This window comes from Anguilla anguilla, chromosome 4 (assembly GCF_013347855.1).
Source record: "Anguilla anguilla isolate fAngAng1 chromosome 4, fAngAng1.pri, whole genome shotgun sequence".
Classification (NCBI taxonomy): domain Eukaryota; kingdom Metazoa; phylum Chordata; class Actinopteri; order Anguilliformes; family Anguillidae; genus Anguilla; species Anguilla anguilla.
The window spans coordinates 62,819,502-62,831,013 of NC_049204.1; the positions used below are offsets into that span (position 1 = coordinate 62,819,502).

The following is an 11,512-nucleotide window of genomic DNA, read 5'->3' on the forward strand; positions in this document are numbered from 1 at the left end:
GAATGGGGGGGGGGGCGCAATTATTCCTTTCTTTTATTATCATCCTTTCATTTTCTTTTTTTCTTCAATCTCCGGCACATTCACCGCCTGTCGCTCCGGCTTTCCCTTCCCCTCCCTCTCTTAATTCGTCTTTTTGACATTAATTATCTAAACAAAGACTGATGTTAATTACACATTCCCTCAACACGTTCTCGTTTTCCTCTCTCTGCGTCCGGGACAGCGAATAACGGACGCGCCCATCTCTGGATTACGAAACGCGCGGCACATTCGTTCCCCGGCCTGGCTGAACGTCCGTTTATTTACTGTGTTTGGAATCTGAGGGCGGGCGCATTAATATTAAAATGACGTGCGTTACAAATACTGTACCAAAAAAACGGAAAAATATAAAATGATGTTTTTCATTGCACACTTGTGGCATTATTGCACGTTTGTCATAATGGAGGAATTATTGTGATAACGAAATTGATTCAGATGTAAAAAAATATAAATATTATTAAAGGGGAACTGAGGAAACACAAAACACATTTTTTTAAAATTATTATTGAATTTATTTAATGAAACGTTGTCGAACAACCGTATCACCCACGTGAAACCATTCAGCGTGGCAGATATGCAGTAGCAGAGGAAATCGGGAAGGGGGCAAATACTTTTTCATGCCGCTGCGTGTACATCAGCGCAGTCAGAGTTGGATCGCGTGGACGGATTATTTTAATGGCGGGCATCACCCGAGCGTTGCTCTCTGTTTACACTCCTCCCCTACACAGGAAAAGATGAGAAGGAGGGCAGTTCACCCCGCAGCCTTGTCCTTGGCTTTGAATCGATCCAGAACTTTCAGGCTACAGTAACAAAAAAAAACAAAAAAAATTAAAAGAAAAAGAAAAAGAAAGGAAAAGCACACATAATTGCCTTTTTTGCAAGTGTTGGCCCTCGCCGAGCCTCCCCGCCATGCGCCCAGCTCCATAATCCAGGCTGATTGCGGAGATCAAAGTCCGCGTGACTTCAGACGCGCTTTCATTTCTGACACCGAGGCGTCCAATTAAACGCCGTCGCCTTATTAGAGGGGGAGCCTCTGCCTGCGGAGAGCGCTCTCTCTCTCTCTCTCCCTCTCTCTCTCTCTCTCTCTCTCTCTCTCTCTCCCCCCCTCTCTCTCTCTCTCTCTCTCTCTCTCTCTCCCTCTCTCTCTCTCCCTCTCTCTCTCTCTCTCTCTCTCTCTCTCTCTCTCTCTCTCTCTCTCTCTCTCTCTCTCTCTCTCTCTCTCTCTCTCTCTCTCTCTCTCTCTCTCTCTCTCTCTCTCTCTCTCTCTCTCTCTCTCTCTCCCTCTCTCTCTCTCTCTCTCTCTCAGTCAGGCGGGGTTTGGGTCCTGGCACAAAATCGTTTTAATTACAATCGCTGCATTATTCACATGTGTGCTCGCGCACACACACACACACGCGCACACACACACGCACACGTGCAAACCCACACACACACGTCCAAAGGACCACCAGAACAAACTGTGGTCCTGTTGAGTAACCCAGCACATGATCCTTTGTGCTTGTGCGCATGGCTGCTATAAGAATAGACGCGTGACGCTGCCTGTCCTTGTCTGTGTGTGTGTGCACGTGTGTGTGTGTGTGTGTGTGTGCATGCATGCGTGTGTGTGTGAAATACAGTTTTGTTTCCTCATTGTATTTCCAGCACGGACAGCAGTTAGACTGCACTATAAACCCATGTTTAATGTGTTGATGTGATTATTAATAGATGTCCTCTTCTCTGTGTGTGTGTGTATGTGTGTGCGTGTGTGTGTGTGTGTGTGTGCGTGCCTGTGTGTGCGCGCGTGTGTGTGTGCGTGCCTGTGTGGGTGGGTGCGTGTGTGTATGTGTGTGTGTGCGCGTGTGTGTTTGCGTGCGTGTCTGCGTGTCAGCCTCTGAACTTTGAGAGGAAGAGCGCGTACGTGCTGAAGGTGCAGGTGGAGAACACGCGGCCGGACCCCCGCTTCAGCGCCGCGGGGCCGTTCCGCGACACGGCCACTCTCAAGGTCACCGTGGAGGACGTGGACGAGCCGCCCGTCTTCGAGCGCGACGGCTACGTGATGGAGGTGAAGGAGGACGCCGACGCCGGCACCACCGTCGGCTCCGTGAGCGCCTCCGACCCCGATACCAGCCGCAGCCTCATCAGGTAGGTCACCTGTGTGGGGCAGGGGCTAGAGCGCAGGACTCAGTGAGTCACCTGTGTGGGGTAGGGGTTAGAGCGCAGGACTCTGTCACCTGCGTGGGGCAGGGGTTAGAGCGCAGGACTCAGTCACCTGTGTGGGGCAGGGGTTAGAGCGCAGGACTCTGTGGGGTAGGGGTTAGAGCACAGGACTCAGTGAGTCACCTGCGTGGGGTAGGGGTTAGAGCACAGGGCTCAGTCACCTGTGTGGGGCAGGGGTTAGAGCGCAGGACTCTGTGGGGTAGGGGTTAGAGCACAGGACTCAGTGAGTCACCTGCGTGGGGCAGGGGTTAGAGCACAGGACTCAGTGAGTCACCTGTGTGGGGCAGGGGTTAGAGCACAGGACTCAGTCACCTGTGTGGGGCAGGGGTTAGAGTGCAGGACTCAGTCACCTGTGTGGGGCAGGGGTTAGAGCGCAGGACTCTGTGGGGTAGGGGTTACAATTGGGATCTTAAAGTCAGTTCCTGGAGGACCACAGAGCCTGCTGGTTTTCAGTGTGCTTGGCCTAAATGCTTCATTGATTTTGACTGAAGAGTCCACCCGCCTTATTTCCAAGACCAATGCTGACCGCTGATCGAAAGGAAACCACAAAAACCTGCTGTCACCGTGGCCTCCGGGGTCTGAGTTTGAGGTGTGTTTGTGTTTTTAGCGACGGACGCCACACAAGGGGAGCAGTGTCTCAGCTTCTCTACCTAGCAACTATAGCAAGGCAAAAGCAACGTTTGTTAGAACGAACCGCCCCTCTACCCTGCACCTCTCCACAGGAGGCAAACTCCCCCCCCCCTTCCCCCCCGTGTAAACACGAGTGGAGAAAAAGGGCCAATTACAAGTCCTGGCACCGGAGGAGAACAACACTTAAGGGCCAGCATTAAAGCGGAATTATCTCCCGCGCTCAATCGGGGGAGGGGCCGGACCGGCTGAATTATCGACGATACAAGAGAGGCAATTAGCTGTCGGACAACGGCGGACTAAACGAGCTTACGCCGCGCAAGAGACGGGGGGGGGGGGGAGCGAACATTTAAAAGAAAAGATTAAACGGAGAAGAAGAAAAAAAAGAGAAGATTGTTTTGGCTTCTCTTTTTTTTTGGCAGAAAAAAAAACACAAGGGAAAAATAGATAGAAAAGAAAAAAAAAAAGGACGGTGTCTGAAAAAGCCGCATGGAACTTGGCCGGCGTGTTACTGGAGACTCTAACACCCCCCCCCCCCCCCCCCCCCCCCCCCCCCCCCCCCCCCCCCCCCCCCCCCCCCCCGGGGGTTGAAACTTCCTCCTCCAGTTCTGGCTAACATCCTGCCCGTCTGCTGTCCATTAATCACGCTGATGTACGACACTCTGCCAGTACAGAGTCTGTACGGCCCCTGAGACACCAGCGTGCCAGGGGGTCACGACCTGCATATCCTGGGCTGCGGGCAGGCCAAAAAAAATAACAATAATAAAATGAAATAAATTAACTAATTAAATTAAATAAATACTGTTTTTTACAATAACAAAAAAAAAAAGACCCTCAGGTGCGAAACATTAATTAAGATTTCCTTCGGAACATCATAAAAATAAAACGGGATCGTCAATCTTTTATTATCGCTGAACGTAAAAACTGGCAGCTTTCAGAGGACGTGCTGGAATAGGGTATGCTATTGACTGAGTGAGTTAGCTAGGGGAATAATTTGGCTTCATAATGCAAGGCGGTGAGGTCCTGGAGGGCGGCAGTGTCTGCTGATTTCCAGCGTTTAAGAGATTCATTTATTCAACCGATTGGCTAAAGAGTCCGCACACCTCATTCCCAAGGCCCAAACTTTCTTTAGATCGAAAGGAAGCCAGAAAAAATAGCTGCAGACGCTGCGGCCCTCCAGAGTTCAGCATTCCCGCTCTCGGGGACAATGGCTGGATTAACTGGATTAAAATCTGTAATTTTTTTTTCTTCTTCACAAGCACAGTTTGGCTAATTTCTAAACTGCATTACAAAATGGAAAGAAAAAAACCCTTGTGTAATGCTAACGTTTACCTGTAAGCCATAGTTAAGCTCAAATGTTGACTCAATACATGGCGAAATGTTTTCAGCTGCCAATCAAAGCCCGTTTTATCAATCTGTCTCGACTCATCTTCCCTCAACATGATGTGCAATTGAGTTTGCACCTCGAAATTAATAAATTGTGGACCTGCTATGAAGTCTTTATCGTTAGAGAGTGGATGGAACAGTGTATTTGAGTCCTATTGAGCGTAGATTCCATGACCTGTCAATCACCAGCTGATTTGAGCCAATGGAAACAACGTTCCAGTATAGCCAATCCAGTGACAGTATTAAATGGCCTTAGCCCCAGTCACAGGCCCTCCGGTGGATTCTTGACCGGGTGACCCGACTGGTGAGAGCTACAGCTCAGTACATTTTATATTTATTTTATTTTGTCTTTTTTTTCAGGTACTCTATTGACCGCCGTACGGACATGGACCGCTTGTTCAACATTCACCCGGGAAACGGGACCATCTTCACTCTGAGGCCCCTGGACCGCGAGGAGACCGCGTGGCACAACATCTCTGTGACCGCCACAGAGTTCAGTAAGTACCACCATAGAGTTCAGTTAGTACCGCCACAGAGTTCAGTAAGTACCGCCACAGAGTTCAGTCAGTACCACCATGGAGTTCAGTCAGTACCACCATAGAGTTCAGTAAGTACCATCACAGAGTTCAGTAAGTACCACCATAGAGTTCAGTAAGTACCATCACAGAGTTCAGTCAGTACCACCATAGAGTTCAGTAAGAACCATCACAGAGTTCAGTCAGTACCACCATAGAGTTCAGTAAGTACCATCACAGAGTTCAGTAAGTACCTCCGAAGAGTTAAGTACTGCCACAGAGTGCAGTAAGTACTGTTACAGAGTTCAGTAAGTACTGCCACAGAGTGCAGTAAGTACTGTTACAGAGTTCAGTAAGTACTGCCACAGAGTTCAGTAAGTACCATCACAGAGTTCAGTTAGTACTGCCACAGAGTTCAGTAAGTACCATCATAGAGTTCAGTACATACTACCACAGAGTTCAGTAAGTACCATCACAGAGTTCAGTAAGTACCTCCAAAGAGTTAAGTACTGCCACAGAGTGCAGTAAGTACTGTTACAGAGTTCAGTAAGTACTGCCACAGAGTTCAGTAAGTACCGCTGGACATGGGGGGTCATTCAGCACAGACACCACATCATAGATCGCCATTATGTCCTGCATTCCACCCCCACTGCTGTGGATAATCACAGACTTGCACACACACAAGCTGCTCTAAGCACCAGTAATTGCTTGTTTGCCTGGAGAGACTGTGTGTATAATCCCATTTCTGTATGCTAAACTTTGAACTCTCCAGAGCATTATTGTTCTTTAACATAGCCTGCAAGGTAGCTGAAGAGACCTGTCTTGACACAACAGATTGATGTGTTATACGGAAAAGGTGAAAATTATACAGTAGTTCAAAATAAGCATCGAGTGCAATATTTTCAGCATTGTTCATGCAGTGTGTGATAATTTTGATGGCAACTCCAGTTCACGAGCTCTTGCTGTCAGTCTTATGAAGCTGCTGATAACTTCAAGTGGAAGGCAAATATAGAATGTGTGTGTGTGTGTGTGTGTGTGTGTGTGCGCGCGTGTACAGGTGTATTTGTGTGTGTGTGCGAGCGGTGTCCTGGGCCGCAGTAAAAATGGCCTTTGCTCTCTGTCCGTCTCCCAGGCAACCCCAGGCAGTTGAGCCGCGTGCGCGTCTTCATCAGGGTGCTGGACGTCAACGACAACGCGCCCACCTTCGCCACCGTCTACGAGACCTTCGTGTGCGAGAACGCCAAGCCCGCGCAGGTGAACGTCACGCCGTCCCTTCGCGGTCTACGCCGTGACTCACGACGACGCCGTAAAATGTTGAGTGTTAAGCCAGCTCCCTATTGGGACGTGCATCTGAACTATTAAGAGTCGAATTAGCGCTGGACGTGTTAGCGTGTACCTGCTCAGACGATGATGGGGGGGGGGGGGGGGTTTGAAATTGCGATATAATGCATTGTTGTCTTGAAAGGCAACCTTTTCAGCAGGACTTAAATGCCTTTAACATGGCATGGAGATGATCAATAAGGCCCATTATGTATCGAACTGGCATCAGCCTTGCCTCCCAAGCGTACGCGCGCACCCCAAAAAGACCATGCTGGGAAAATGGAGCCCGGGCTACTTCTGAGCCGCCAGGACCCCTTTCATTGTGGGAGCGCTATTGTGCTCGCCACCTGTGTTTACAAGAAGCGCCAGGCAAAATGCGGTTTCATCAAAATCCATAAAGGCGTAAGTGACAATTCAAAAAGTACAAGCCGTGAAAACCTCGGCGGCGGGGAGCGCAAGAATCGGAGGCTGAGAGCGCGTGACGTGGGAAAGTCTTTCAGACTGTAATCTTGCAAAGGCCGGCCAATTTTCAGAAAAAGCCCTTTTTTTTTTTAAAAACGCCGTTTCTTTTCTCGCTCCCCATACCCGGGCATTATGATGTCATAATACAGTACAGCACCTTTGGCAGAATGCTAGGCGTAGACAATCGCTGGCGGCTGCAGAACAGAAATGGAAGTCGACTCCCGTATAAAGTTTTTAGCGCCTCGCTATGCGCGAAGCTTCCGTACATTTCTTTTATTCGAATAGGCCCCGATAAATACGCTATTGTGTGCTCTAGCGCACCAACAACCGAGGAAATCCAGAATAAGCCGGCCGGCACGCATGAACTGTCTTGGTCAGTCGCCTGTGTGTTCAGATTTTTACACAGATCACGCCAACTTGGGTGTTTGATTTCTGTAAGCCTTTCAAGGACAGCCTTTTAGGACAGTTTTATAATAGTGAGGGGGGGGGGGGGTGATTTAGCAATCTCTCAGTGGGATGTGTGCGCGTTTAAACGAACCAGATGTGAGTTGGTCTGAAGGTCCAATGCTGCGGTCCCTATTTCTAGAGTAGGGATGCTCGGATCTCACTCTCGAAGCCAGTAGTTCTGCTGGTTTCCTTTTCTAGCTGATGGTCAATTGATCAATATTAATTGATTAGAGAGGAAGAATGAAAACCAGCAATATCACTGGCCCCAAGAGTAAGATTCGAGTATGGCTGTTATAGAGGTTACATTAAGTGCTTTGGTAACTTGTAGAAGTACAGTAATTATTTCACATGATGTGTCTTGGTTCTGAAGGCCCAGTTCTGTAGTTGGTATTTGTAGAGGCTACCTTGGGTGCCATGGTAACCCATACGGATACAGTAATAATGTTTCTGGATGTGAGGTGGCCCTGAAGGCCCAGTTGCATGGTTGGTATTTGTAGAGGTTACACTGGGTGCCATGGTAACTCATAGAGATACAGTAATAATGTTTCTGGATGTGAGCTGGTTCTGAAGGCCCAGTTGCATGGTTGGTATTTGTAGAGGTTACACTGGGTGCCATGGTAACTCATAGAGATGCAGTAATAATGTTTCTGGATGTGAGCTGGTCCTGAAAGCGGTGTGGTGTTGGTGTTTCCAGAGGATACAGACAGTGAGTGCCACAGATGCAGACGAGCCTAAGGGTGGGCACAGGTTCTTCTTCAGTTTGGCGCCAGAGGCTGCGGTCAAAGCCAACTTCACCGTCAAAGACAACAGAGGTGAGCTCCTCTGGGTCCACACACACACGCGTGCGCGCGCGCGCACACACGCACACACACACACACACAAAGCTGCTTTATTCACTGTCTGTGAGTGACGAACGAGGTGAGCTATCCCAATCACATCACACACGTGCGTACGCGCACACGCACTTTGTTAAATGTGATAATTGGAATTCCTTTTCCATATGAATATGCATACATTGCATGTTCAAAAGGGAATAGCTGAAAGCATTTCCCTTTTTAAATCACGAGAAATGTATGCACTGAGCCAATTCAACTCTTCTGTTTAAGGTGTAAACTGCCTGATAGGGGTGTCCCTCTGTCATGGAAAAATATATTTTTTAAAAGAGGACAGTTGACAGCTTTCCTCTTTTTATATACCAAAATAGATATGTTCTTAAACCACAAATTTGATTAAAAAAAGATTTGTATGCTTTTTTTTTTCTTTTACTTTATTTCTTTTTAAAAAGCATCTTGGCACATGCATCCTTTCAAGTGTTTTCATTAACTGTATTGTTTCCAGAAAGGCTGAGCTTAGAAGTGCATTTTTTTTGAGAAGCCGCATATTCTTCACAAAAAAAAAAAAACACTGACGCACTGAAGTACATTACATTACCGCCATTGAGCAGATACTCCTACCCACTCCCAGCGATGTGTTTATCCTGCCATTCATACAGGTTAATGAGAATTCTTTTTAAAGAGCGGCATTCACACAGGTTAATAGGAATTCATTGAAGAGTTGGTTGCACAAACACTTTATGCGGCTACCTTCATCGTTAAAACCGCACACCCAAAAAAAGAAATCTACAGAGCTGACCAGTTATTTCACTTTTGTGTTTGCGTGCAGTCTGACACGCGTGTGCGTGTGAATAAGTCTGACGCACGCGTGTGCGTGTGTGATGCGTGTGAATAAGTCTGACGCACGCGTGTGTGTGTGTGATGCGTGTGAATAAGTCTGACGCACGTGTGTGTGATGCGTGTGAATAAGTCTGACGCACGCGTGTGGGTGTGTGATGCGTGTGAATAAGTCTGACGCATGCGTGTGTGATGCGTGTGAATAAGTCTGACGCACGCGTGTGCGTGTGTGATGCGTGTGAATAAGTCTGACGCACGCGTGTGCGTGTGTGAATAAGTCTGACGCACGCGTGTGTGTGTGTGATGAGTGTGAATAACTCTGACGCACGCGTGTGAGCGTGTGATGCGTGTGAATAAGTCTGACGCGCGCGTGTGCGTGTGATGCGTGTGAATAAGTCTGACGCACGCGTGTGCGTGTGATGCGTGTGAATAAGTCTGACGCACGCGTGTGCGTGCGATGCGTGTGAATAAGTCTGACGCACGCGTGTGCGTGTGATGCGTGTGAATAAGTCTGACGCACGCGTGTGCGTGTGATGCGTGTGAATAACTCTGACGCACGCGTGTGCGTGTGATGCGTGTGAATAAGTCTGACGCATGCGTGTGTGATGCGTGTGAATAAGTCTGACGCACGCGTGTGTGATGCGTGTGAATAAGTCTGACGCACGCGCGTGCGTGTGTGATGCGTGTGAATAAGTCTGACGCACGCGTGTGCGTGTGTGTGATGCGTGTGAATAAGTCTGACGCACGCGCGTGTGTGTGATGCGTGTGAATAAGTCTGACGCACGCGCGTGCGTGTGATGCGTGTGAATAAGTCTGACGCATGCGTGTGTGATGCGTGTGAATAAGTCTGACGCACGCGCGTGCGTGTGTGATGCGTGTGAATAAGTCTGACGCACGCGTGTGTGATGCGTGTGAATAAGTCTGACGCACGCGTGTGCGCGTGTGATGCGTGTGAATAAGTCTGACGCACGCGTGTGCGTGTGTGATGCGTGTGAATAAGTCTGACGCACGCGTGTGCGTGTGTGATGCGTGTGAATAAGTCTGACGCACGCGCGTGCGTGTGTGATGCGTGTGAATAAGTTTGACGCACGCGTGTGTGATGCGTGTGAATAAGTCTGACGCACGCGTGTGCGTGTGTGATGCGTGTGAATAAGTCTGACGCACGCGTGTGTGTGTGCGATGCGTGTGAATAAGTCTGACGCGCGTGCGTGTGTGATGTGTGTGAATAAGTCTGACGCACGCGTGTGTGTGCGATGCGTGTGAATAAGTCTGACGCACGCGTGTGTGATGCGTGTGAATAAGTCTGACGCACGCGTGTGCGTGTGTGATGCGTGTGAATAACTCTGACGCACGCGTGTGCGTGTGATGCGTGTGAATAAGTCTGACGCACGCGTGTGCGTGCTGTGCGTTTGCGTGCAGACAACACGGCGGGGATCCTGACGAGGAGGAGCGGCTTCAGTCGCGCGCAGAAGAGCGTGTACCTGGTTCCCGTGGTGATCTCGGACGGCGAGTTCCCCATGCAGAGCAGCACCAGCACGCTGACGGTGCGCGTGTGCAGCTGCGATCGCCACGGCAACATGAAGGCCTGCAGCGCCGAGGCCTACGCCCTGTCCGCCGGGCTCAGCACCGGGGCCCTGGTGGCCATCTTACTCTGCGTCATCATCCTCCTCAGTGAGTGTCTCTCTGTCCCAACCTCCACACTAACCCTGACCCTGACCCTGACCCTAATGCTAACGCTAACCCTGACCCTAACCCTAACCCTAACCCTGACCCTAACCCTAACCCTCACCTTAACCCTAACCCTAACCCGGGCTCAGCACCGGGGCCCTGGTGGCCATCTTACTCTTCGTCATCATCCTCCTCAGTGAGTGCCTCTCTGTCCAAACCCCAACCTCCACACTAACCCTGATCTCAACCTCCACACTAACCCTGATCTCAAGTGTCAGGGGCTTCTTGTTTAGGTGAAGGGGGGGGGGGGGGTGTGGATGACCTGGAAACATTCAGGAATTCATCAAGGGATTCAAGCCTCTGCTGCTGAACTCTACAGTCTGTCTGTCTGTCTGTCCATCTATAAAGCTTGTAAAAAAAAACAGATCTAGAGCAGTCTTTTTGTTTGACAAAAAAAAAAAATGTAATAAAATAAAATAGAAACACCCTAAAACAGAAGAGACGTGAATTCAGTGTTATCCAAAAAAAATAACTATCCAATGTCAAATGCACATGACAGGAGCAGCACTGAACCAGCATTTAAAAATGTAATTTGAAAGTTGAGTTGTTTTCATAAATGCTTCCTGATACATTTCAAATTAGCAGGGTAGTATTTTGTATCCAGTTATTTATTTTATGATGTATCTCTATTGACAGAAATATATTATGAGATTAGAACAGAATTGATTACTTGCTTTGGTTCAGGTGCAGATCATTAGTATTTTGAAGCTATGGCACAGCAATTACTGTTGTATACAGTAACTGTTATTGCAACCCAGTGTCTATGTTTTGATATAGAGCTAGGAGAATCCTAGCCAGAAGTAGTGCGTGCACTTTATAGTTTAAAAAATAACTTTAAAGTCTCCTTTAACCCTAAGTCTCCTTTAACTAAGCTTGAAGAGATGAAGCAGCTTTTATCTTTCATACCAGGAATCAATTTGGTTGCTCTTCTTTGAACCTTTTCTAGAGCCTCTATTTATTTCTTGTAGTATGGTCCCCAGAACTGCACACAATGCTCCAAGTGGGTCTAACAAATGTATTGTATAAATATAACTTCCTTGGATTTATACTTAATACTTTTGCCTGTATATTCCTGCATCCTGTTGGCCTTTTTACTGGTACTGCACAGCGCCTAGAACCTGAAAG

General features: G+C 48.5%; 1 protein-coding gene across 1 annotated transcript in view; it reads left to right on the plus strand.

Annotated features, from left to right (window-relative positions):
• Positions 1-11,512, plus strand: part of LOC118225732 (cadherin-10-like) — a 35,912-nt gene that overhangs the window by 20,347 nt on the left and 4,053 nt on the right. Inside the window, exons 6-10 of the mRNA XM_035414627.1 lie at positions 1,904-2,157; positions 4,606-4,742; positions 5,893-6,014; positions 7,684-7,801; positions 10,079-10,330. Coding sequence (XP_035270518.1) covers positions 1,904-2,157; positions 4,606-4,742; positions 5,893-6,014; positions 7,684-7,801; positions 10,079-10,330 — 883 coding nt within the window. The remainder of the gene's footprint in view (positions 1-1,903; positions 2,158-4,605; positions 4,743-5,892; positions 6,015-7,683; positions 7,802-10,078; positions 10,331-11,512) is intronic.